We start from the raw sequence: 27,365 nt of genomic DNA on the forward strand, positions 1-27,365 counted from the left end.
GCCACAGATTTTTTTTTTTTTTTTTTTGGGGTGTTCAGCAGGCATTGAGTTCTTCCATGGTCTGATTCAGAGTCGCCTGAAGCTCCATGTTAGCATTTCTGGCCGAAGTCAGAGCATCTGAAAACAGAAACAGACAAACAAATTGGTCAGATGTGAATCAGATATGAATATCCTATCATCGAACCGCCTGCCCGCCCTCCAGCTCTCCGATCGCTAATACCCACCCTCAAATTGTCCTCGAGTCGAACTGCGCACTCTATTCAGAAAGCTGAATTACTCATGTTAAACATACGATTCTGTGCATTATTACTTCCAAACAATTAATTAACAATTAATTTCATGATAAGTATTTTTCTGCTGAGAAACCAAACCTTTGCACAGTCTCACCTTCCAGGTCGTCGATAGTTTTCTCCAGTTTGCCCACTGAACGCTCGGCAAACTCTGCTCTGGTCTCAGCCTGGAACACAGGAACAGGTGAGGTTACAGGTGAGAGACAGGAAGTCAGGAAGTGTTTCAGGAACTTTCTGAACGTTAGAAATATTTCAGAGATGTTTAAATATCTGATGAATATCTGTGTAACATTATTTCTGTCTCACCTCTTTGAGTTTGCTGCTCAAGTTCTTGATTTCCTCTTCATACCTGTCCTCCTTCTGAGAATACTGAGAGAGAAACAACAGCCAATCAGTGAACCAGGTGCACAGACAACAGCCAATCAGTTGTGAGGACACCTCTGAATATGTCACTCTTCCATCACATATTTCATCTGTCTGCGTTGAGGACAGAGACGACTGACGGGGTCAGAGACGATGTGAATGAAACACGCCAGTAGGTCCACAGTCCTTCCTACCAGAATCAGCTTATACAGCAACAAGAAGTCCTCCAGCAAGATGCTGCGTTGGCCAGTCAAATACATTCAAGGCCACATTCCAGGTAATGACTGTGTAACATGAACACTGCCTTTTTGTCTACCTGACGATTAAAAATAGAACTGTTGCTGCAATGACAACTTCAATCCTGCCTGTAAATGTTAGAAGCATAATCAGTGTGACAAACCCCTAAACCCATGAGTCTGTTACACACCTGTACCTTAAAACCTGTACGCCAAACCCCCACCTCTCCTCCTCCCCCTCCTACCTTCTCAGCCTGGGCCTCCAGGGACTTTGAACTAGTGAAGACAGTTTTCAGCTCCTCCTCCAACACTCGACACTTACTGCAGGTCAAAGGTCACATCAGACAGAGGGAACATGTCAGGTGTCGTTTTTATTTCTGTGTGTGGAGTTTGGTGCGAGGTGTGTGTAGTTTGTTTGTCGTGTATAGCGTGTAGTTGTTTGTCACGTGTAGTTATGTGTTCCCGGCAGATTAGGGGCATGCAGAGAGCAGCGGCAGGAGGAGGAGCTGAAGCAGCAGCTAAAGGTCAAAGATCAGAGGTCACTGGAGGTCAGGGGGAGGAGTTCCTCTGGTTTGATCTACAGCAAGTTGGAGGTCAGGTGACCCTCAGTACCTTGTCCTCAGACGCCTGCAGGCTCTTCAGTGATTGGTCGAAACTCCTCAACTGCTCCTCCAACCTCCGAACCTTACTGTTAGATGGGTAGGTGGATCGATAGGTAGACGGGTTGAGAGACAGACAGGTAGACAGGCAGCAGGATGTAGGAAGCAGGACATGCAGCGACGCCAACATGTTTCCATGGAAACACACAGGAAGAGAAAGATGGATGCAGTAAGATTAGAGCGCTGTTAGTGAAGCAGAGTGACATTACACTGAGGTCATCATTTCACGTGTGCTGTAGTAACAAGGTTACACAGGTAACCAGAGGTGACACGCAGCAGGTCAGTGATCAGGTTCCTCCCTGACCCCTGGACCGATCTTAGAAACGTGACTTGTGGCTTTAACTGCAGTAGGGATGATCTGGACTAGAAATATTTATTGGTAACTTAGAGGTTCTTTACCTTTACCATTAATCAATCATGTCTAATTAAAGAAATTAATGTGACCTGCACCTGGAGAGCAGCAGCAAGTGGATGGATGGATTAACTAATGAAAAATTCATTAGAATCCCAACCCTAAAATCACAACAGAATCATTTTATAACCAACATTTTGCCTACAACAGATGCTAGACAAGATTTAACACTTTGGCTCATTAAATTTAAGACATTTTAAGACCTTGTAAGAACTTTTTTGTCAGGAAACTGAATTCAATGATTGTTAAGACTGTGATAAAATGTTGTTTATTAATGATGAACTGAAGATGTTTCTGATCCAGTGAATCTGGGTTGAAACCAGATTGTTTTTATTTATTGACAAACTGAGAGACGGGTAATAAGGAGCTGCTGAAACCTGATCATCACTGCGACATCATCTGACTTCTAACCAAATCTGGTCAGAGCCTCCTTATCTGTCAGCTGTATCAGAGCAGCAGCAGCTTCATGCTGTGTACAGCTGTTAGACATGCACAGTGTGTGTGTGTGTGTGTGTGTGTGTGTGTGTGTGTGTGCGTGCGCGTGCGCTATACACTCAGTGGTGACTTCATTAGATACACTTGTATAGTCTAATCCAGCAGAACAGTTCAGTTTTATTTTATCACTGAGTTTTACAGTCAGTCACTTCACTTTTTATTAGAATTGTGTAAAACTTTGTAAAAAGCGCTGCCTTACTCCACAACCACAACTAATCTGAGGATAACTGGAACAAGGTCAACTGTACCACCTTGTCTGAGGGCCTACTCTTCACCACACTCATCCTCAGGGCTCTTGACATCTTCTAAAAGGCCATCACCAGTGAGGTAGCAAGCAGCGATAAGACAGCAAGAAGTACAGTATATGCAAGGATATGCAGTGTGTGATTCTACATGGGAAACAATACAGAGTGCAATCAGTGGTGGTGTTGTAGTGGATTGCATTATATTCTGATGTGTTCCTAATATTATGAAAAATAAATAAATAATAATAATAATAAAAAATCAATATTATGAACTTAAAAAAAGTACATGTTAATGCAGAGCTGGTGTACTTAACTGTATCACACTGTATCACAGGTGTGGACATTGAGTGGATAAATGTGTGTTGTGTAATTCGAGTATTATATGTATATTATAAACCTCTCAGCACTCTGTGTTGTATTATAAATGTACGCGTGTGTGTCTGTTATAAACCTCTCAGCTTGCTCAGCTCTGTCTTCAGCTCGTTCCAGTTCTCCTTCCACCATCACCAGTTTACGAGCCACCTGTCAATCAAACACACATTAAATACCGTAAGAACAGATGGATGTTATAGATGTAGGAGAGCTCAGAGATGTGTAACAATCACCCAGAGTCAGACACGTTGCAGGATTTCAGGAGCTGATTTTAGTGTAACCATCAGATTATCTGACATGAAGCTGAACATATTAAGTCTGTGCTGTCTTAATGATGAAGGTAATAACACAGGAGAGGTTTGTTAAATCAACAGATATTTTCGTTGGATATATGTGGTGTATATTCTGACCTCCTCGTATTTCCGATCAGCCTCTTCAGCAATCTGTTTGGCCTCTCTCAGCTGAACCTCCAGATGCTCCATCTTCTCCTCGTCCTTCAGAGCTCTGTTCTCTATCACCTTCATACCTCTGATTTTTTTGTGTGGTGGTGGTGGTTTTGGGGGGGGGGGGGGGGGGAGACAGGCAGCACTGTTAGTACTGATCTCTAATCAGTGTTGGAGCTGAGTGTCTTGTATCATTTTAATGTTTTCAAAATGAAACTGAACGAGGACATCAACTTTAAATAGTACACTTCATCATCATGCCTCTGTCTCACAGCTCCACTGAGAGGTGGTAAGACACGGGGAAGACAAACCAGTGACCATGTGCAACAGGTAATACTCATATCAGTACCTGGCCTCAGTACTCATGTGTCAGGAACGTGTCAGGAACGTGTCAGGAACGTGTCAGGAATGTGTCAGGAATGTGTCAGGAATGTGTCAGGAGAATATTCCTGACCTCTCACTCTCGTCGGCAGCTTTCTCCACCTCATCCAGTTTATGGAGGGCAGTGGCCAGCCTCTCCTGAGCTCTGTCAAGATTCTCCTCACTGAGCTGCAGACGACGACCCAGAGATGTCACCTCTGCCTCTGCCTGCAAGACACACAGCAGGGAACACAGAGCCCACAGGTCAGGTTCACCTCGATCAGGTAAATAGTCATTTGCTAAAAACCAGAAGATCAAAAGCGATGGCTGGTTGATTTATTGAACCAGTTCAATTACAATTCATTTTTGTTTTTGCACGATTTGTAAAGTGTCTACATGGTGAAAATCATGGTGAAATTATTTCAACGAGCAAAAAATTGTTATTTTTGAACAAAAAGTAATATAGATGTTAACTGCATCATAACAGTCCTGTAAACTGACGTGAATAATTACACCACCTGTGAATCTGCTGCAGTTTTTCCACATTGAGAAAAACATTTTTTTTTTTTAATTTTCTGCATTTTGTGGGAGAAAACATGATTAAAATCAATTTATACACAACAAACCAAATACACTGAAAATAAAATTAGATTCAAAGTCTGTAGTAAACTATAATGATTTAATGAAGCAGTGTATTTTGTGGACAGGCCTTTATTATAAACATTAAATGAATCTGATTCTTCATGTACAGATGAATGCATGTTGCTGTCTCTGTGAAGTTACAAACTGTGACGAAACTGTGGCTGCAAAAAACGATTATTTTCATTATCCATTAATCTGCTGATGGACAGTAAACTCCCCTGCTTCAATCCTCAGAACAACAGTTAAACAGCTATGTCAGGAAACATCTGCTTCTCTGATAAAAAGTAATTGGAAAAGAGCTTCTGAGCTCAGTAACATTCAGGGGAAACATTGATGAGGAACCAGCGACTCCTCACACTGAGTTACCAAGACTCAGTGAAGTATGTGTGTGTGGGTGTGTGTGCGTTATCACAGGCTGCAAGTTTCCTTATCACATATGATGTCAACACACTGATACACACGTCTTTAGTACTGCAGTACACTGACGTACAGCCCACAAACTGCACAGTACTATAGTAGTACTACAGTTTACTGCAGTACATCGTCAAGTCACGTCAGTTTTATTTATATAAAAAACAAATCATAAAAGATGTTATCTCAGGGCACTTTTCCTATATAGCAGGTCTAGACTGTACTCTTTATAGTTATATATTACAGAGACCCAACAGTCCCCGATGAGCAAGCACTTCGTGGCAAGGAAAAACTCCCTTTTAACAGGTAGAAACGTTGAACAGAACCAGGCTCATGGTGGCCAGCATTCTGCCTCGACTGGTTAGGCTGAGAGAGAAAGGGGGGGGCGCATAGCATATTGCAAGTTCCACATAGACATAAAAACAACAGTGGTACAGCCCACACTATGCACAGTACTGTAGCACCACAGTTTACTGCCGTACAGTATCAAACTGAAAGTCTGCGATGGCCCAGGTATGTTATTAACTGACCCAGATCAGCTGTGTGTCCACTGTGTCACAGGGTTCGTTTCCCAGCTCCTCCTGATGCTACACTGAAATACTGCTACAGCCTGACTAATACTGGATGTTAAAGGGCCAAGACTGGTGTCGATATTTGGGAGTTTAGATACTCTGATAAGAATTGATCAGCTGGTGGTCATTTTTAACATTAACAATCTGGATACAGATCCTTGAGGTTTTATATGGACTCAGATACAACTGGGTCTAACATGTTACAGTGTGGAAATCAGCCTGTCAGAGCTGTTGACAAACAAACTGTGATGGAGACATGACATGTGCTAATACACTGATACTGATATATCTGATATATCAATATATCAGCCTGAACCGCTGGTCTAGATCTAATTCATACAGTAATCAATAATAAGATCTATAATAATATCTATATATAATAATATAGATTTTTATTCCAGACTTTTTAAAAACCCTTTCTTTTTTTTAGGGAACTGAATTCACAGCTTTAAGACTTAAGACCTGCAGATGCTCTTCATCTGCAATATTCAGAAATATATTATTCACTCCTCCCAGTAACAGTATGACTACAGTCCGGTCCTCCATACTCTACATTCATACATCAGCCTACATGAGTCTCTACATCAGTGTTTCACCTGTTCATCATCCGTGACTTTAAAAAAAAAAAAAAATCAGAATTTAATCATCTACTTTTTTTCTGGGGGGGCGTTATAAAAAATAAAATTAACTGGACCTTTATTAGTACTGCATTCCTACACTGTACGTCAGACTCTCTGCTCTCACCTACAACATACCAAACATTCTTCGTTCAACAGATGCAGGTATTCATGGCATCCTACACAACCTGATGGAAAAACACACAGAACCACAGAGGAACCATAAAGAACCTGACAGAACCACAGAGCATACCCTCCTCCACCTGTATAGGTATGTGTACCTCCTCTCTGCTCCTCTTCTCCTTCTCCACCTCCTTCTGCAGTCTCTCTGCTCTCTCCTCAGCCTCCTCCGCCTGCTCCTGCAGAACTTTGATCTTCTTCTTCACGGCCTCAATGCTGTTCACTCCTCCACTCATTTTCTTCTTCTTCTGCAGAATAAACCATAGCAGGTTATTAACTTTATTTTATGTTCAATATGTTCAAACAATTAATATACTCTACTATCCACTAAAAACTACTGGGTGTAATAATATACTTTAATGTGTGGATTAATCCACCACTGAAAATGGTCTCAGACAAATGCACTGTTTCCTCCTGTTTGTTTGATAAAATCTACAGTGAGCAGGTGTTTTAGGAAATTACTGAGTCTTTTTTAAAATGAAACTATATTTTTGAGGTGTTAATGATTTCTGTCTTCAGGAGGAACCAACGGACAGACAGAGGAGGGAAGTCAGAAAGTGTTGAGACAGACTTACACACTGTTGGTTTGCGTAAAAATATGGAAGAATACTACTAATACTACAGAATACTAGAATATTATAGAGGCTCTGCAGAATCACCACAGTTTCACGATGCTTAAATAAAAAAAAAAAAAAACAGAAACAGAAATTGAAGGTTTAACAACAGAAACTCTGAGCATTGGCTGGTTCTTGTCCTCTCTGTATTGTGGTGTTCCTTTAGGGTTCTATCCTGGATCCTGTTCTGTTTACCTTCTATATGTTTCTATCACTACTTTTCAGATATTAAACATCTTGTTTAAGCCTCAAAATGTAACAAAACTCAGGTTTAAATACCTGAACTCTGTACAGTTGAATGAAGATCAATTTTTATGCTGACAAAAAAACAAAAACAGAAGTTCTTATTTCCACCCCTCCAGCCTAATCCCTAAAGTAATGGTAAATCTCAGGTCTGTTTCCTCTGCTGTTAAACCCCCCCTTAGTAATCTGGTCATCTCTGGACCAGGCCTGGAGTCTGGACCAGTATGCAAACTGCTGGGTTGGTTCCTGTTTTTGCCAGCTGAGGAACATTAACAAACTCAGACCCAGTGTGTCCCAACTGATATTGAGACATGACTCCCTTTGGACCTGCCTCAGTAAGACTTCCCTGGATCCTTAACAGGTGGTCCAAAAAGGTGCTGCAGGTCTGATCAGGCCTGCTTGTTGTTCTCTGATCCAGTATCAAGACTAAAGGAGACTGAGACTTCGAGGTAGTAGCTCCCAAACTCTAAAACTCCCCCTTTGGCCTTCAGGTCTGTGGACACCTTTAAAAAGCAGCTTGGACCCAACTCTCCAGACCTGCCTTGTTTAAATTTGTGAAACTCTGTCATGTTCTTGAAAGCTGATGTATAATAAAGCTGCTGATTCACTTTCCTCCTGAGTCTCAGACAGAGTGGCTAATACATAATTCTGTTGTCAAAATAAACCGTCTGTCCAATCAAAGTGTGAAGTGAAATGTCTGTTTAGAGTTTCCTATGTTTTAGCTCAGAACTGGTTTACTTCAGTTGTTTATTAGACCTTAAACAATTAGTCGATCAAAAGAAAAACAATCTGAAACTATTTAAATAATTGAATGTTTAAATTAAATCAGGAAGGCAGATCCTCAGATTTTCTATAGTCTCAATAAAATGAATCTTTGAGTTCTGGACAAAACGAGACATTTGAAGACGTCACACCAGAAACAGTCACTGTTTTTGATGTTTTTCAGACAAAAAAACAAAACTCATCAACAGATCAACCAATGAAAACATTTGTGAGTTATAACAATATCAATAATAAAAATGATAATAACAGGTGATATCAGCACAGAGGAAAGATGGAAAAAATGTAAAACAGAGTTGTTGAGTGAGGTCCTGGTGAACCTGTTGAAGCCTCACGGTTAAAATGAGCTGCTGGGTTTCTTTACCTCTTTGAAACTCTAAGTCCAGTTCAGATGTACTTTAATTTAAAATGAATTTACCACTGTCGTTCGGATATTGAAACTAAAAAAAAAAAGAAAAATTAATTGGCACTATTTTGGTTATTAATGGATTGTTTTAGTCATTTCAAATAAAAGTGAAATGTCTGAGCAGCTTTTCTTTGTCTTACACTTTAATAAAGTGGAACTAAGCCTCAGTCTTTCAGAGACCGTGTTCAACATTTTCACTGTTTAAGGATGATTGACAGACCAAACATTTTATTGATTAACCGAGAGAATAATCACAGATTCATCAGTCATGGAAACATCTGTGTTTGATCTGTAAACAGATTCTGTTTATTGAGAGAGAGTACAGGTTAATTAATCATTGATTAAGCAGTTGACTAACGGCCTGGAGGAATTTTCATAATAATCATCAATTATCACCATTATTATTATTATTTTATTACCTCAGTATGCTGAGATGTTTTTTTAGTTAATTAAACAAGGAATACTGTCGTTGAACTTCAGCTTTAGCGGCATTGTAAAATCATTTTAATAAAGTTTATTTTATATATTTACACCAGCACCACTCCTCTAATTGATCAGTAATGGATCTATCAAGTATTGATCAGTTATTAGTTCTGACCTGTTGTTGATCAGTAGTTAGCATTTTAGCTCATGGTGCTAACAGCGGACCACCGCCCTTTAGCCTGTTAGCATGTTAGCAAAGCTCAGAGGTACAGGAGACTACGTGAGGTGTACCTGTGTGATCCCTCTCACCTGTCCGAGTCCTCTGAAGAAAACACACCTGTGGTTCGAGCCCGAGTTCCACCTGAACCAGTCACTTCCCGGTTAGCAGCGGGCTAGCTGTTAGCTGTTAGCGGCTAACGGAGCGGAGCTGCTGTCTCACTTTATAAACTCAATAAAGTTTTATAAACTGTCTGAACCGGCTCACAGACTCTGGTCTCTGTCTCTGGTTCTGAGTGTTCTGAGTGTTCTGAGTGTTCTGAGTGTTCTGAGTGTTCTGAGTGTTCTGAGTGTTCTGAGTGTTCTGAGTGAGTGTTCTGGTCCCCGCCGCTTCCTGATCCAGCCAACTCCCAACTCAGGGCAACACCTTCTTCCGGGTTAAATTCCCTCCAAAGGAAGTGACGCAAAAACGGACCTTTCAAAAAATAATAGTAGTTTTAAGCGTTAAACTTTCAAAGTAAAATCCAGAATTTGTAATGTAACGGTTATATTTACTACTTAATAAAGAAAAGTCATTAATACATTTATCCCAAGCGTTGGAAGAGTTTTACTTCAGTAAAAGTAGAATTCCAACATACAAGTACTCTATTACAAGTAAAACTACTTCAATTTTTTTTTTAGACCATTACAAGTATATTAGTATCAGAACCAATATTTACCTAATGTATAAAAAGTACCATCATATCATTAGATAATTATTACTGATGTATTAATATTTTTGCAACTGCTTCTTATACTGCAGGGTACCTTAAATCTGTAACAAGCACATCATAGTTAAATGCAATATCCCTTTATTTTTATGTAAAATCTGAATCTGTAAACGAACTATAACTATCAGATAAATGCAGTGCAGTAAAACTGAAATGCAGTGGAGCAGAAAACTGAAATACTCAGGTAACGTACAAGTACTTTAATACAGTACTTGAGTAAATGTATTAGTTACTGTTCACCTCTGCTCACTTCTTCTGTGGAACTGTGGTAATGAGCATTGATAGTTGCAGCTCAAACACTAATGTATGTGAATTTATAATAATTTAGTTTTATGTAAATGTTCGTGGTGGTCTGTAGAAAAATGTTGAGGTTCTTATGGAATAATTACTTGATACAAGCACAAGTATAATATACCACCTCAAAGAGAATAGTTAATAAATATATAATTAATCATTCCATGTGAAAAATATAAAGTGACATGAAAATGAGGGACAATGTATAAAAATGGCTATAATTCTTTAATGTTAATGTGATATTTTTGTTAATCCGCTTGAATTAAAGCTAAAAGTCTACACTTCAATCACATCTTGATGGCTTTGTTTCAAATTCATTGTGGTGGTAAACAGAAGCGGAATTACAAAAATTGTCACAGTTCAAATAGTCGTGTACCTATCTCACACACACACACACACACACGTATATATATATATATATATATATATATATATATATATATATATATATATATATACACATATATACATACACATATATACATATATATATTTATATATAAATATATTTGTTGTTATTCCTGGTTTTGAATTGAGTCAATAAACCTACATAGAAATATAAAATTATGTTATTATATACAAAATCTAACTAACAGACTTATCATTAGGATATATCTTCTATAACTGATTAATCCAATGTTTCTGAAGAAGCTAAATTAATTTTGTTTCAGCAGAATTTACATATTGTTTTTCTAAAAGAATAAACCTTTAACATTATAAAACCCCATGTTCAGTCCAAAACTGCTGCAGATTAAAGATGAAAACTTTTAGGATTTTAAAGTCAAACAGCACCAACATGTTGTCCAGCTGATTAGATTTATAAAGAGCACACATACACAAAGTCAGAGCATAAAAACAATAAACTTACAGCAGAAATCATTTACACTTTTCTGATCAAATCTTTATACAGCAAACACTAACTTCACTTCAACGTTTCTACTGTTTAAGGAGTTAAAATATCAAGCTGCTGTTGTTATTGAATCCAATACAGTCTATGTTCAATGAGCTCAGTCTGAAATTTAAACTGCTGTCCAACATTTCAACATCACATACCTGAATATTACAGCATCATATCAGAATATTACAGCATTGTTATCCAACATCTGTCTCAATACCACTGACACTGGATCAGCCTGTAAACCTCCTCAGGTTACTATTGTAGAATATAAAATGACATAAAGACAAACTTTGTTCTCTGGTGGTTCATAGATTTAAGAAAAAAAGAAAACAGTCACTTTTCCTTGTGGTACATCTGGAAAAATCATCAAACTTCATGCTGATAAAGTTCAGTTTTTCTCTTTTGTTAAACCCACAAATGAGTAATTTGTAAGAAATCTGGATGATTAATGTTGGAAAGGTTAAATCAAAAACAGCAGCTTCACCCACAGGTAGATCACAGCTACAGATGATCTAGCTGCAGCTGTTTGTGGCTTGATGTTGATTAAATGATTAAATATTTTAGAGCTCATAATATTCAGTCTGTTTCGTCTGCATGTTGTTTCAGTGCTGCAGGTGAACTAAGCTGATTCCAATTCATAATGTTCTTTACTATAAATCCTGGTACAACACTGAGGCACTGAAACCATCATCATCATCATAATCACTGCTGCAGTAGCTTTAGGTTTAAGATCACTTCAGCTGAATCATCAAATCCTCCCACATCAACTAAATTCACAGAGAGAGAGGACGGTGTCCATGAAGACAGCGTCCATGGCAACAGAATCTGATGGTTCCTCCACATCGCCTGCATCCTGCTGTGTCTCAGTCTCCTTCAGCCATAAAGTTTCTGACTTTATTATAAAACATTTGGACATTTTGCAGCAGATGTTGAAGCTTGTAGTGATTTCTCCTTTTTTTTCCGTTTTTTTCTGGGGTGGAACAGATTCAGTGAGCTGAGATTCAGTCCACACTCACCTGGTTCTGACTCTGAGCTCTTCTCTTTATATTCTAACGTTTCTACATTGAATCAGCAGTCGTGAAAAACTAAAAAAAGATGTGATCAATAAAAACAGCATCAAACAAGCTGATTGGTTCGTCAGACCAGCCAATCAGCAAGACAGAATACGTCCAGGTTCTATATAAGTATAACAGAAACAGCCACGCTAACATGTAACCATGCTAACAGACAGGAGTTCTTCAGCAGTGATCTCAGGCTTCAGTCAGACAATAAACAGCTTCTCTTTTTAAAAACACTGCTCATCTACTATCTACTAACACTATATAAACCCCCCACCCCACCCCCCAACAAAGCCCTAAAACCTTGACCCCCCCCCGCCCCATCTGTAGTAAATTCCCCTCCTCCAGTTCAGACTGGTGGAGGATAATAATGAGTCTAAAGGTGAAGTTTAGATGCACATGAATATTCACCTGAGAGTTTACCTGGGGCGTCACCAACACATATAGACACAGTAAACTGTGTGAAGTAAAAATCCACTTCATGTTCAGTGTGAACGAACTTTAAATTCTCTGTCCTCACAGCTCTTTGCACTGATCCTATTTAGTTTTGATGCTGTGAAACATGAAGTCGTACATTTAAAAACATCTATCAGATTTATGGAAACTTGTAAGGTTATACTTTGTTCCCAAATTTCAAAACAAGATTTTTGGTTTCACATTTTACAGAAACACAAACGCAGATTTGTTTATTACTCACTACTCTGATAAGAAAGTCCAACACAATCTAATGTTTCTACTGTTGAACTAGTTTTAGTCTTAAATTACCATATAAATACAGTTTATACTGAGGCCGTCTGTCCTTATCATCGGTAGAACACTGTGTTTACTACACAGATTAAAACAGATTATAACCCCCCCCCGAGTTTCAACAGACAAGTGATGCTATATCAGATTAACCCCCCTCCCCCTGCCATACAGAGTCTAAATGAACCAGGACTGTCCCTCATACAGCAACTAAAGTGAACACAGCATGTTACGACTGCAGCTGTAGATATCCAAAGGAATTCCAGGTAATGTAGTGTGTGTCTCATGTTTGAGTTTCAATCAGCCTGCTTCAAACAAAGCAACTGTAAAAGTCCTGACACTCTGTGATTGGTCAGATGTGTAGAGGTGAGAAAGTGACGAAAAGTAAAATATTACAAATGTAAGAAAGAGAAACAGATTTTTTTCCTTAAGAGGAAACTGAATTTAACTTCGGCTTTGACACAAAGTTTGATGTGTGATTTTTAACCACAAATTCTGATCAATAATAAAATAATAAATCTAAATAAAATCTATATACTTGATCTTTTTGAATTTGTCCACATTTAACTCAAACTTAACCTGGGTTAAACGGGACTGAACAATGAATTTTAATGTCAGAATGCAGGAAAACCAACTTATCTTCATATTTACACCACATCACAGTGACTCCGAGACTCAGACTCAGAGACTCCGACTTAGAGACAGAATCAGAGACTGAGAGACTCAGACTTAGAGACTCAAAGACACAGACTCAGAGAATCAGACTCAGAGTCAGAGACACAGAGAGTCAGGGACGCTGTAGAGGTCAGCAGCAGGATTTAACCCTCAGACACAGAGTGGACATTCAGGACTAACAGAAACACGCTGTGTGAACTGCTTGTCTGAAGCAGACTGAGACTGATTTACTGTAGGAGCTGGAAACCCCCATCCCAACAGACCCTGTGAAACTCAGTAACCCCACCCCATTTCATGAGCCCCACCCATCATAGCGCATGTGGGCGGGGCTCCAGCTGATCTGATGATGTCAACAGGTCACATGTTGATACTAACTGTTTCTAACCTAAGCAACATTCAGAAAAGTACAACAGCTGAGATCAAAAGCATTTGTAAAACAGGGAATGACATCATCTCCAGCTGACAGTGACTGATCAGCCAGTGACATCACAGTGACATCAGCAGAGTCCCTGAGGTCATCAGGTGGAGGTGTGATGACGTTAACTGGGATCAGCTCCACATTCGCTCTCCTCGGGAATGTCCTGCAGGTCTGAGAGGTCAGAGTTCACAGGTTACCATGGTAATCATCACCGATCATTCACTGCACCCATCAGTAACAAACAATAGCTAATATATATGTTAGCATACACAACATGCTTTAGTGTTGTTAGTACTATGAACAGAACACTTAATGCTTAATAATAATAATCTATAATAGTTATTGATTAGTTGATCTGATACTGACCTCTGGGGCTGTCAGAGCGAGGAGAGATCTTCATCACTTCCTCCTCTTCCTCCTCGTTTCCTTCCTGGACGCCATCTAATTGGTCGACTGGATCCTGACTAGCCAATGGGGCAAGGGGGTGGGGCTCCAGTTCCCTGCTGCCACGCCTCTTGCTCATCTTCTGGTAGATACACCTGATATTAACTAAATTTACCTTAGTTTATATGAGTTCAGTTTTAGTTTCAGTAAAACACCTGACCTACCTGTTCCTCCTTGATAACATCGCTGATCTCTCCGTTGGCCCTCCTCCTGCCACCTGGCTCTGCCCCCTTCCTGTCAGACTCCTCGCCTCTCAGATGCAGCCGGGTTATTTCCTCCTGCAGGAGCTCCACCTGCCGCCGCAGCAGCACCACCTCCCCGCCAGCATCCAGCCCCGTGTCCCGCGACATCGACCGACTGAGGTGGGGGCCAGGGGTGGGACCAGGGGCAGGACCTGTACTAACTGAGAGCTCAAGGATCGAGTCCTGACGAATCACAGCAGCCTGGGGACGAAGTGAGTCACAAGGCTTTTACCTTAGTCTTCATTATATGAATAACGAAAATTTAAATGATCAATTATTGTGGTAAGTAAACAACAAACATAGTAAATAATTCAATGTTGTTATCAGACCTGCAGGGCGTGAAGCTGGATGCTCAGATTGACCAGTCGTTGGCGGACTTCCTGTGGAGAGGGCAAGTATCCGCTGTTAAAAACTGCTGTGATTAGTCAAAAACTGGGTCCATCTCAGTTCATTTAATTGCATCATTGTTTCCCCCACATCTTTTCTCACATCCACCACAGCCAGATCACAACCTGTTCAGCTGTCAGTTATGTACTCTGTAGAATCTGTTGATACCTTTGAATTAGTATTTGTGATAATTTGTGTAGATAATGAGATTAACTGTTTTTTATTGGTTATTTATTGCGATTAATTTCTGGTGGTCTAAATGAATGTTTAATAGTCTCCTGTTGCCCCTTAAAATAAAGACTTCTACGTGACAACAAGTGATTTCAGGTTCATATGATGATCCAGGAGTGATTATTAAGAGTTTGTTACCTTGTTTAAAGTTCGTTCCTGCAGCTGGTTACCGTTTCTGTCCTGAGAGACAAAAACAGAAAGTATTTTAAACTCAGAGACAGTCTCCTACTCCTGTCGATACTGTTCAAACATGCAGAGTTTTTACAAACGGGCTCTTATTTTGATATTTTACCCCTAACATGGACTCAGGATGAAATTCAGACATGAGAATAACAAATACTGTTCAGTCACATTAAACACAATTCAAGAGCTGACTGAACAGTTGAACTGTTTCTGTGAAACTTGCCTCTGTTACCACAGAAACAACATAAACAAAACAGTGTCACTACAGCTCACACAAATGACCACATTACTTTTATATCAGATGAATTTATACCAGAATATATAGAATATAATATAAAGTTGGAGTCTATAAGCATTGTTTATTTTTGACAAGTATTTCCTTGAAAAAAACTGATAAAATCTGAATGACCAGAAAAATCTCCAGTTTCATTTTCGAACATGTACAGTTTTATTGATTTGTTACAAATTCATATTTGCTGAATTTTCTATTTGCCTGCAATTTACAACTATTTAAAAATACTAATTTTGACCTGCTTTGCACAAAAATGGTAAAAGGCGTTTTTCTCCCAATTCAGCTCTCTGAATAATAAGTAATATCTGTACCTTCTGGATTATTGAGAGACCTGGGATTAGTAAAATAAAGCGTTAAAATATTTCAGTCCACAGATGATTTCAACATGAAATCTCCGCAGTGTTTCCTCTGCTGTTTTTCTATTCCATATCAGATCTTTACCCTGTTTCTATTTCAGATCTGTCTGATCTCTTGTGTTGTTGATTCTCTGTGGTTGTAAAGTTGCTTCTACTTTTACATGTTTCTGTTTCCTTTTAGATTCAAAGATCACAATCATAGTCAGGACACAGAGACTTTCAGCAGCTCATCAGACCAGACTTCATACATTATCTGTCAATTTTTACACTGCCTGTATTGGTGGTTGTTACACATCCCACTGAGATGCAATTTGTAGCTTTAATCTGAGCCAACATGAAAAACCTGTGATCAGACGTTAAAGGTGATGAGGGTTTTTTTTACCTTTGAGGAGCTGCCATTCAACTCAAAAGAACCGTTCAGAGAACCAGTTTCGCCATCTGAAAGAGAGAGAGAGAGAGAGAGGTAAAGACAAAGATAAGACAGGTAAATGCAGGTAATATGTGGCTGTCAGTGTCTGTTCCTCAGTCAAATGCTAGATGGCAGTATCATAATTTCTGTTGTTCTTTCACAGACATAATAAAACCACAATCAAACCTGTGACACCTATGTGTTACTCACAACGTTGTGTTGCTGCTGATTTTGGTGAAAAAAAAAAAACTTAGAGCTGACTGGACTCAGAGAGTCTGAACAAACTGATTAAAAAGAGGAGAAGAAGATGCGTATGTGAATGTTGTGGTATTTTTTTCAGCATGACTTTCAGCCTACAAATGAATATTTGTATATAGCGATTAACTGTAGACAGTGGTTATAACTGCCGTGAATATGAAATACAGGACATCTGCTGTTCTCAGACAGAGCACAAAGTGAATTTTAGTGGTGGTGTGGATCAGACTCAGAAAAACTTTATTGTCCATTGCAAGGCGACAGAAAATTGTTTTTGTGGCTGCACACAAGGAACAGGACATTAGACAGAGTTCTCTAACCCTGAATTCACAGTGTCATCACAAATTCATGCAAAGACATGTCCACCCAGCTGAAAATTTTTAAACCTGAGGTAAAAATCTGTCTTTATCTCACTGTTTGGGTCGAATAAACACAAACTGCCCAGTGATCAACGTCATGAAAAAAATTCCCTTCACTTTCGGTCTGAACACAGTGAAACTGCAATTAATTAATCAATTAGTTCATCTACAGAAAATTAATCAGCAAATATTTTGTTTATCAGTTAATCAATAATGTCATTTTTTAAACAATAATACAATAAAGGACCTGTTTCCAGTGTCTCAAATGTCTCAGATTTTCTGTTCCCCTCTTTTCTATCACAGTAAATTGAATATAATTTAACTGTTCACTGATATTTTATAAAGAAAACGATTCATTGATCAATTGACATGATTATTGGAAGATTAATTGATAAGGAAAATTGTTGTTAGTTCCAGCCTAGATCACAGTCTTCAGGTGATAGGACACAGGAGACAGGTGACAGGTGGTGACAGGAGACAGTTAACAGGTGATAGGAGACAGGTCACCGGAGACAGGAGAAAGGACACAGGTTACAGGTCACAGGAGACAGGGGAAAGGTGTCAGGACAGAAGACAGGTGACAAGTGACTCACTGCTCAGCTCCTGGTTGCCATTGGTTACAGTGGATCTCTGGATGTTGGAGTCTAACAGCAGTTCCGTCAGTTTGTCCACTGAAACATTACAGATGGATTAGTTCAGTTACAATCAATTACATCATCATTTTAATTAAAGTCCTCCAGTCAAAGAACTCCACCTTCAGTGATGGCACTGTTGAGGAGCGGCTCGGCCTGAGGAGCGTGAGGAGTGTCAGCCCTGAACAGGTTCCTGCGGGATGAGCCGGAGGAGGTCCTGGTTGAGGTGGTGCTCATCTCCACACGTCCTTCTTCTTCTGTTCCTCCTCTTCCTGTTGCCTCCACCAGATCAGAAAACAGGGTCACGCGCTCTTGCAGGAGCTCCAGCACCTCCCTGTCCTTCTGCTGGATATCAGCTGGGAGGAGAGAGGAGGAGAGGGGGAGAGAGGAGGAGAGGCGGAGAAAAACTTTGAATTAGATCTGAAACACCTGCCAGTTTTTATGGGACATAGTGCAGTAGGAGGAGGTGCAGTAGAAGACGCAGTAGAAAGTGCAGTAGGAGGTCACAGGTTTTTGGTTGAAGGGAAGCTGATATCAGCAGACTAAAATTTGTATGCAATGGTGAAGGTCTAGAGATTGTTCAGTGTTTTAAACACCTCGGTGTCGTCATGAATAATAATAGCTCATGTAAGATTACAGTTGAGCTGCATAAGCAAGCCTCCCGTGCAATTTTCGATATTTTCTGTAAATGTAGAAAATATGATTTACGTTAATTTAGTAACACCAGTTACAGTTGAAAAATTAGATATATAGGAAAAACTACACCTCACTGGCTCACAAAAAAGTTTAACAACATTACCTGGTTGAAATGAACTTGAACAGAGGCTAAAAGGTCAATTGCTGTAAAGGTGGCAAAGTGAGCTCAGAAGTATGTAACCATGTGATATTTATGTAGAGGTAGTAAGAAGAGGTTCAGTAGGAAGAGGTACAGTAGTAGGTGCAGTAGAGCTGCAGTAGGAGGAAGTGCAGTAGGAGGAGATTCAGCAGGAGGCGCAGTACGAGATGGTTCCGTAGGAAGAGGTACAGCAGTAGGTACAGTAGTAGGTGCAGTAGGAGGCTCAGTAGGACATGCAGTAGGAAGAAGTGAAGTAGAAGGTGTGGTAAGGGGGAGGTTCAGTAGGAGCCACAGTAAGAGTAGGTTCAGTAGGAAGAGGTGCAGTAGTACGTGCAGTAATAGGTGCAGTAGGAGGTGAAGTAGTAAGAGGCTCAGTAGCACGTGCAGTAGATCTGCAGTAGGAGGTGCAGTAAGAGAAGGTGCAGTAGGAAGAGATGCAGTACCTCTGAGTCTTCGCAGTGAAGCTTTGTCTTCAGTCTCAATGAGAGGAAACTCATCTCTGGAAGGACAGCTGCACACAAAACACATGATACTGTGAAGTAATCAGTACTACAAACTGGATTACATACTGTAATGCATACTGTACGACAGAGTACTGTGCAGTATTACAGTACTCACCAGAGGGCAGTACTACAGCACTGACCTGAGAGCAGCCTGCTGGATCCGATTCATCCAGGTCCGGCGGTCGTCTTTAGACGAAGTGTGCAGCTCGTACATCTCTGGAGGGCTGGAGTCACTGATCAGGTACATCCCTCGCTCCTGATTGGCTATATCTCTGACAATCAGGTTGGTCAGAGAGACCACCGGAGACTTGTCCTGAAACAGACAGACAAGTGAGACAGACAGATAGGGGGGCAGACAGTTGAGACAGACAGATAGGGGGGCAGACAGGCAGGAAGAACTTCAACAAGATGAATGGAGAGGAACTGGTTTTGCGGGGGAGGCTTGGGGGGGTTCCGAGTATCTGCCTTGTTAGAGTCTCTGGGTTGAGTCCTGAGATGACAACACCCAGAGAATCCATAGTTCTGTTGTGTCATGTCAGGGGGTGACCGGGAGGAACAACCTGATCTGAAACTGAGCTGGGTTTTGTTATTTGACTCCATCTTTGAATCGTCCAAAACAAACACCATGTTGGATCATAAGGTGGTTCATGAGTGTACCTGTTACCAGACAACCTGAGGTCAAAGGTCAAGAAGAGACCTGCTGACATAGACCGAGGATATAGTTGGACCATGGAAGGAAACCTTTAAAGAGTCCTGAGCCCAACTGACTCATCCTCCGTAGAGGAAGCAGAGCTTCTTACTGGGTAAGACTTGTCCATTTCTTGTCAGAAATGTCTGAGGGGTTAAAAAGCTCTGCAGTGACACCAGGTGTGGATGAGATTCACTCTGAGATGCTGAAATCTCTGGACATGGTTTGGTTATCTTGGTTGACTGTTCGGTTCAGGAAAAGTTTCTGTCAGGCTGCTGAGAAGACACTCTGGATGAGTGCTGAACCTCAGATTCGGGAGAACTGATGTGGACTCTGTCCTGGATCAGTGGACCAGGTTTTGACTCTTGCCGGGACCCTGGAGGGGTCATGGGAGTTTGTCCATCCAGTCTACGTGTGTATTGTGGACCTGGAGAAGGTTTATGATCATATTCCCTGGGGTATCTTGTGGGGGTACCAGAGCCATTTGAATTTGCCACTCGGTTCTTGTCCAATCAGAGTGAGAGCTCAGGGTCAGAGGGGTGTTCAGTAGGGTGACCTCAGGATTATATCTCTGATTTTGCAGATGATGTGTTTCTGCTGGTCTCACCAGACTGTAATGTAGTTCAGAGGGATCTGATCCTGAAGGTGAAGATCTGGATTCACCAGTGGATCCCTGTACCAGTCCTCAGCTGTGGTCCTGGTCTCTGGGTAGTGACTGAAAGAATGCGATGGCGGATCTAAGCAGCTGAAAGGACTTTCCTTGGCAGGGGGTCCGGACTTACCGTTAGAGACAGGGTGAGGAGCTCAGAGGAGAACCACTGCTCCTTAATGTTAGAAAGAGCCATCTTAGATGATTCAATGTCTGATCAGGATCCTTGTGGATCCTGGATGATGGAGAGATTATGTGTCCCCTCAGACCTGGGGTACATCAGACCTGGGACACCTCAGGCTAAGGCTGCTGCCAGCAAGACCCAGACCCAATAATTGGTCAAAGATGGATGAAAAGTTGACGGATAGAGAGAAGAGGAGGGGGGAAATTAGGAGATGCAGGTGTGACCAGGTGTGACTCACCAGTGATGCGAAGGTGAACTTCTGATCTTTCTCCTGAAGGAAAACCAGGATGTCTGACATCAGCAGGACCTGCACATCTGGCCACAAACAGAGGCTGGTGAACAGGTGTAAGCTCCACCCACATAGTTAAGTGTGACATCACACCAGGTGAACAGGTGATACAGGTGAACAGGTAAACAGGTGATACAGCATCAGCCTCCTCTACCTTTCATCCTGGACCCCTGGACCTTCCAGAGGAGCATCCCCTCGTGGAGAAGTCTCCTCCTCAGCAGCTCTCCTCCTCTGAACACTCCTCCTCCCCGGACCTCCGCCTGGGCCCGGGGGTCCAGACGGGCCTGGATCTCCTGCAGCCTCCTAGTACGGTCCAGCTCCAGCACCTCCTTGTCCACCGAACTGATCAGCTCCTTCAGGAGCTGCAGTGCCTGGCTCAGAGCCTGCGCCTCCTCCTCGCTTCCTGCAGGTCACAGGGACATGGTCACGTCAGACATCAGAGTTTACAGGTCCTTAGATGTTAGAGGCCATCAAAGGTCAGAGGTTTTTAGAGGTCAGAGGTTATTCAAAGTCAGAGATTATTAGAGGTCCCAGGTCAGAGGTTATTCACGGTCATTAGAGCTCAGAGGTTATCAGAGGTCAGGGGTTACCTTTGGTGTTATCGAGGATTCGTTGGATGAGGACGGGGTACTTTGTGATTCTTTGTGTCACGAGCAGGATGCACTCCTGGACACCATGACGACGCAGCAGAGGACCACGACAAACACGCTAAGTATTATGGGACGAACAGAGACACAGATAGTGAATATCAACACAGAAATAACAAACCTAAACCATTTCAAACCTATATCAGTTTCAACAAGATCTGGTTCAGTCTAAGCAGAAAGAAACAGTCTAAGCCAGATGCAAAGATGAATTCCAATTAAAACCTGCAAAACCACCAGACCAAACTCAGCAGGACCAGGGTGGGCTAAGCCTGGTCTAAAAACCACAGATTGATTTCTAAAGCGGACTAAAGCAGTCTAGTCAGATCCTGATCCTTTAAATATAAGTACAGGTCCAGGTCCAGGCTCAAGTCCAGGCCCTGGTCCTGGTTTTGCTTCTCACCCTGATGAACTGCTGCAGTCTTCGGTCTCGAGTTAAAACTTCTTTGTAGAGTTTCACAGCTTTCGGGAGTCGACTGCAGAACTCAGAGTAAAGTTTCTTCATGTCGTCTGCACACTGACCTGAAAACTGCACACACACTTCAATATACATTATATATACACAGAGGCATGAAATAGTTCTGGCACCCCTGGTCAAAATTTCTATTACCCTTGAATAGTTAAGTGAGTAGAAGATGAACTGATTTCCAAAAGGCATAAAGTTAAAGATGAAACCCACTTGTTCTTTAGTAAAACATATTCATAACTTATATACAAGTATATATATTCACCAATTTTTCAAATCTTATTTTAGTAATGAATTAAATGTGTGACATTCTTCATGTTGAAATGAACAACTTATTGCCATTAAAAAGGTTTGTTGGAACAGACATATTCTGACATGAATTCCTCTGTTTTAGGGTGACTGTATAACATCTGTTCAAGAACTACAGCTGAAAACCAGCCTCTTGGCTAATCAATAAATATACAAACTGATTTAATACACATTGCAAACAGTCAAATAAAGCCACCTGATTCAGCAAAAATGAGTTTTATTCTTGATCGTTGACCACTGTCTCAGTTTTGTTGTAAAGTGTACAGCAGGTGGAGCGGTCCATAACATTTAAAGCTGAACTCATCCTGTGAAATTCATCCAGATGCTTCAAAACAAGCGGGAGGACGAGATATTCAGTTCTCTCCAGCACATTTATTATAATTCATTTTCTTCTGAATTTAGCTGATAAACAGAGTTTAACTGTTTTCATGCTCTCTCACTGTGGGGCAAAATCTCTCTGAAATGCTTCGGACTTGAACAGTGTTTTCACTCGTATAGAAATAATTTTCAGCGGTTTATAAATACAGTGGAAGTCTCATTTAAAAACATTCTACATTAACAATGATACCAGGAGCAGGTTACCAAAAAAGACTCATCATATCCGGAACTTAAGAGGTAACTGAAGACTAAATCCATTTTTTGATTAAATAAATTATTAGTACAGGCACTACATTACATCTGTAGATTCTGGCCCCAGTCTGTAGTGTTGATTGTCTAACTTTGTCTTTCAAGTCAGACTTGCCAGACGAAATCAGACCGAGTCACTTTCATCAGAGAGCCTCTCCTAACTTTACCTAAGTTTTTTTGATACTTGAATTGAATTTATTTCTTTTATCTTCTATTACTAGAATTGGTTCTACCTGTTTTCCTGTGATTTTGTTGCTTCTTCCCTTAAAAAAATCACCATTTCATTAGAAATTATATTTGATTTTTGCATTTGTAGATTTCAATTTGTTGTCCTGGATTTTGAGAAAAAAAGATGATTATTATCATAATTTTAAAAGAGATCATCTAGTAGCAGCTGTAGCAGTTAACAGTGCTGAACTAAGTTGTTTAAGGTAAATCTACATCCTCCCTACCACACATCTCATGTCCTGTTTCTCGCCATCACCTCAACCTCATGATATTAACTAACAGTTTAAACTACTACAGCTCTGGGACCAGTTTCACAAAACTTACAACGTGCAACCTGTGATTTGCAACATGAGATCATTTATTCTCGGCCATTTTGAAACGTTTAACAAATCAAAACCAACATCATGCCCTCACAAATTCATCTGCAACAGGTCTAAACATTGTGATGTTTCATGTTGTTTTAATGAATTTTGTTTTCAATATTTTACAGAAAAAATAAATCAATTATAAATTATTCCAAAAATCTTGAAAATTCAAGATTTTATTTATTGGCCATATAACTCCTTGACTTGAATGACACCATGATCCCGTATGTGGACACCTGGTCCTGAACAGTAACAACCTCTGTGACCCTCAGTCAGTGAGTCAGTCCTCACAGAGATCACCTGAGCTGCCGTACCTGTCTGAGTAGCAGGTCTCCAATGCTGCGGACGGTGAAGTTGTTCGAGCTGCCCTCCATCAGTCCCTCCTTCCTCCTGTTCAGCAGCTCTGACAGGAAGCTGGAGTGGAGCTCTAGCAGCTGGTCCAGACAGGGGAAGATGGTGTGAACCACACCCGCCTCCAGCATCACCTCCTCCAGCATCCCCCGCCGGTACACCCCCTCCATGATCCGCAAAGTCCGAACGTGGTGGAACTCCGTCTGGATCAGCTCTGAGAGACAGACAAGAAACTGGTTTAGCCTGATGTAGTTGTCACGGCAACAGACACACAGCGACTGTGGCAACAGAAACAGTCAGAGAAGTCAGAGACTTGGAGGAGACTAAGTCCCGACCACATGGAGGCAATAAAACACCAATTTCAGTGTTTCAGTGTTTAGGATGTTGTTTACATGTATGTGTGTATATCTGTGTGAGTGTAGATGGCGTCTAGCTGGTTCTTTAAGTCACATAGAACATGTATATATAAACTTTATTTTTATTAATATTTTTAAGTTAAATGTACAGGTTTACATTATTTCTTTATTCATCACAGTCCAGTTGTTCTTTGTTGGAGGGTTTGTCTGCAGACATTTCTGTGTGATGACTTTCTTGCTTCGAGCCAAAACTATTTTAAATAGATTTTCATCCTGAACCTTCTGTTAATACCTGATTTCACCTGTTATAATGTGATGAACAAGCAATCAACTTCTGTTCTGTGATTAAGCAATAAGCATCCAATCATGCTCTGCGGCATCTATAAAAATGCTGAGCAGACCCAGTTGATTCTGATTTTGTATCAAGATGGCAAAAAGAAAAGATCTAAGTGACTTTGGAATGGGGTTCAGTGTTGGGACATGGATGGCAGGAGCTGCAGTCACAAAGACTGGCTGTTTCAACAGGACGAGTGAAAAAAGTGACATCTGCATTTAGATCTATGGGAAAGACATAAGTAAATAGGGTCATAAACTGTGGTCGACAGCGCACATTTGATGACTGTGATGCTCGAGCATTAGTGTGATAAGTAAGGAAAAATAGAAGAGCAACTCTTCCTCAGGTGACTGAGAATGTTGATGCAGGACATGATCAGACAGGAAGAAGAAAAGTCAGATGACAGTTACATAGAGAGGGATATTATAGTAGGATTGCAGTGCATAAAGCCCTCATTACAAAGATGAATACACATTTGAGAGCTCAGTGGTGCAAAAACCAAAGGCAACCAAAGATGGTAAAAAGTGATATGGTCAGATGAGTCATCCTTCACCATATTTATCCACAAGTGGGCGAGTGCATATTTGGCGTACATCAAGAGAAGAGTACAGGCCTAAGTGCTGGACCCCTAAAGTGAGGGGATCCAGTTAGTTGTGCTGGAATGAGTTTTGAACTGGGGGGACATCCGGCTTTGGATGACGTAACAAGCCATTGAACTTTTTCACGTCAACTTCCCTTCAATCTTTGCCTAGCCTACCATTTTTGTACAACTAAAATAAGGTAAGCAATGCATTTCCTCACCATTTCCACTTCCAGATCAAAAAGGAAGTTTTTTATTTATTTTTTATTGCAGTGGTCCCTAAACAAGCAGTGAGCGCGCAAGGCCTTCTACGGTGTGCGATGCTCGTCTGAGAAACACTTCATGTGCGTTTTAACATTAGAAATTAAAGACAAGTGGCTGCCAACTCAGAAGGAGCGTCCTGGCTCCTTTTGATACAGACCCTTATGTTTTTTCACTCTGAGAACTGTTACACTATAAACAACCAACCAGTAAATATGTTTTTTTAATAGGGTTTGAAACAGAATCAAAATTCATGGCCAATTAAATCTTTACACCCAGTATTTCTACTAACATACAAATACACAGCACTGCAGCAGAGCGCGATTTAGTCCACTAGGCTTATTTTCCAAAGTACTGACTGCGCCTTTCACTCCCAAAGCAAAAGCTATTTAACACTTTGGTCATGTCCAGTTCATCAGTCAGGTCTTTGTGCATGTGCAGGAAAAGCAGGTTGTTAAGCCATTTCGGTCACTGTAGATTGGATGCAGGTCTTCAAATGACGGAGACTTGAGAAACAATGCTCAGCTGTGGCATTTTACATCCACACAGTGAGGCAGAGATGTAATTCCTTTACCCTTTTATTATCATAAAACCTAAAAGTGGGCGCACAAAAAGCCTCGTTGTCCCTCCTGTTCTGGTGCCAGTGGATCAGGTGGCTCGGTTATGCTCCAAGGGGTATTTTGCTGACATGGTTTGTGTCGACTTTACCCCTTAGAGGGAAGGGTCACTGCAAGTCAATACAAAGTTTTTCTGAGTGATCACCTTTATCCTATGATGACACATTTCTATCCTGATGGGAGGGGTCTCTTACAGGATGACAATGCCCCCATCCATAGTGCACAAGGGGTCACTGAATGGTTTGATGAGTATTAAAATGATGTGAATCATATGCTATGGCCTTCACAGTCCACAGATCTAAGCCCAACTGAACACGTATGGGAGACTCTGGACCCATGTGTCAGACAGCGCTCTCCAACACCATCAACAAAACACCAAATGAGGCAGTATCTTTTAGAAGAATGGTGTTCATCCATCCAAGAGTCCAAAGACTTGGAGAATCAATGCCAAGGAGCTCTGAAGCTGTTCTGGAGGCTGGTGGTGGCCGAACACCTTAATAAGACACTTTATGTTGGTTTTTCTTTTAATTTGTCACCCGTTTGTGTGTGTGTGTGTGTGTGTGTATATATATATATATATATATAAACACACAATAAACATATATTCATAACATGTATTAATATTTATACAGTATGTATATATACATACTGTATAAATATTAATACCTTCTGAATATAAGTTTATTGTGTGTATATATATTACATACCATATATGACATCCTGTTGTTTGATCAGGTCCTTGTGAAGTGTCTGCAGGAAGTTTGGTTCCACGGCCAGACTCCAGCTGTCAGCCTGAACACAGCTGCTCTCTACCTGCAGCTCCTCCAACAGGGGGCTCCACCACCACTCACCTACATAAAATACACAATGCACAAAATATATCACACAGACACACAAAGACATATCTCTTTCTCCTTTTTACTGTCCATTGGTTTCTAATATAACATCTTCACCCTGGCTCGAAATTAATCCTGTCAGCTGGTTTCAGATGTCATCACCCTGCAGTCTCTCCTGCTAGTCACAAGAGTTTATTTTAATAAACTGTGACAACATCAAAGTACAAACTCAAACAGAATATGAGGGAATCATACATCTGATCACTGATACAACTGAATGAGCCAGAACCACTGAGGAGCTGCAGGATTCTTAAAATGTATTCTCTAATGACAATAATGTGATTAAAGGGCAGGGGAGGGATTATGGATACATCAGATACAGTTAATACTGTCATCAATAAAACTGTTTTACAGACCGTCATCAGTGAGAGACTCCATGGACAAAGTTCTGCTCCTGAAGTTTAAAGACTCGGTGGACTGAGACAGAATTCTCCTGAGACCTGCAGAGTCCTCAGTCCCACTGAGAGACAAACAGGAGAGAGGGAGAAACAGGTGGATAGATTAAATAACATACTCGTTCTAATGCTCGTCAGCAGAACAGACCTGATCATTTAAAG

General features: G+C 40.7%; 2 protein-coding genes across 4 annotated transcripts in view; both read right to left on the reverse strand.

The window, feature by feature from the left end:
* Positions 1-32: 32 nt before the first annotated feature.
* LOC120784348 (tropomyosin alpha-3 chain-like) lies at positions 33-9,416 on the reverse strand. Of its 2 annotated transcripts, none has more exons than XM_040118094.1 (9): positions 9,073-9,416; positions 6,399-6,545; positions 3,970-4,103; positions 3,483-3,600; positions 3,152-3,222; positions 1,135-1,210; positions 597-659; positions 388-457; positions 33-117 (listed from the first exon to the last, which is right to left on the reverse strand). In XM_040118094.1, the coding sequence occupies exons 2-9, from the start codon at positions 6,531-6,533 to the stop codon at positions 35-37; spliced, it is 750 nt and encodes a 249-aa protein (XP_039974028.1). In that variant the 5' UTR covers positions 6,534-6,545; positions 9,073-9,416; the 3' UTR covers positions 33-34. The 2 variants fall into 2 exon arrangements, with proteins under 2 accessions (XP_039974028.1, XP_039974027.1); XM_040118093.1 differs by lacking the exon at positions 1,135-1,210 and adding an exon at positions 1,502-1,577 and having other exon boundaries at positions 9,073-9,415.
* Positions 9,417-12,324: 2,908 nt separating this feature from the next.
* arhgef2 (rho/rac guanine nucleotide exchange factor (GEF) 2) overlaps positions 12,325-27,365 on the reverse strand; it is a 29,799-nt gene continuing 14,758 nt past the window's right edge. Inside the window, exons 6-22 of one of the 2 annotated variants that reach the window (XM_040118363.1) lie at positions 27,165-27,268; positions 26,620-26,763; positions 23,728-23,978; positions 21,822-21,947; positions 21,365-21,482; positions 20,929-21,177; positions 20,724-20,800; positions 19,105-19,277; positions 18,905-18,972; positions 17,749-17,982; positions 17,588-17,665; positions 16,354-16,409; positions 15,279-15,320; positions 14,852-14,902; positions 14,445-14,723; positions 14,203-14,359; positions 12,325-14,007 (exon numbers count right to left, since the gene is read on the reverse strand). In XM_040118363.1, coding sequence (XP_039974297.1) covers positions 13,958-14,007; positions 14,203-14,359; positions 14,445-14,723; positions 14,852-14,902; positions 15,279-15,320; positions 16,354-16,409; positions 17,588-17,665; positions 17,749-17,982; positions 18,905-18,972; positions 19,105-19,277; positions 20,724-20,800; positions 20,929-21,177; positions 21,365-21,482; positions 21,822-21,947; positions 23,728-23,978; positions 26,620-26,763; positions 27,165-27,268 — 2,257 coding nt within the window. In that variant the 3' untranslated portion in view covers positions 12,325-13,957. Of the gene's footprint in view, positions 14,008-14,202; positions 14,363-14,444; positions 14,724-14,851; positions 14,903-15,278; positions 15,321-16,353; positions 16,410-17,587; positions 17,666-17,748; positions 17,983-18,904; positions 18,973-19,104; positions 19,278-20,723; positions 20,801-20,928; positions 21,178-21,364; positions 21,483-21,821; positions 21,948-23,727; positions 23,979-26,619; positions 26,764-27,164; positions 27,269-27,365 lie in introns of both variants that reach the window. The other variant, XM_040118361.1, reaches the window with a different exon arrangement.

The sequence above is a fragment of the Xiphias gladius genome, chromosome 22 (genome assembly GCF_016859285.1).
Source record: "Xiphias gladius isolate SHS-SW01 ecotype Sanya breed wild chromosome 22, ASM1685928v1, whole genome shotgun sequence".
NCBI classification, from domain to species: Eukaryota; Metazoa; Chordata; class Actinopteri; order Istiophoriformes; family Xiphiidae; genus Xiphias; species Xiphias gladius.

What these genes read in the sequence shown, in the direction of transcription:
- LOC120784348 (XM_040118094.1), bottom strand. Translation starts at nt 6,533, where the DNA reads ATGAGTGGAGGAGTGAACAGCATTGAGGCCGTGAAGAAGAAGATCAAA. An exon ending in CTGATCGGAAATACGAGGAG is followed by an intron (nt 3,223 to 3,482) that starts GTCAGAATATAC and finishes TTTGATTGACAG; the next exon opens with GTGGCTCGTAAACTGGTGAT. An exon ending in TGAGCAGCAAACTCAAAGAG is followed by an intron (nt 458 to 596) that starts GTGAGACAGAAA and finishes CCTGTGTTCCAG; the next exon opens with GCTGAGACCAGAGCAGAGTT.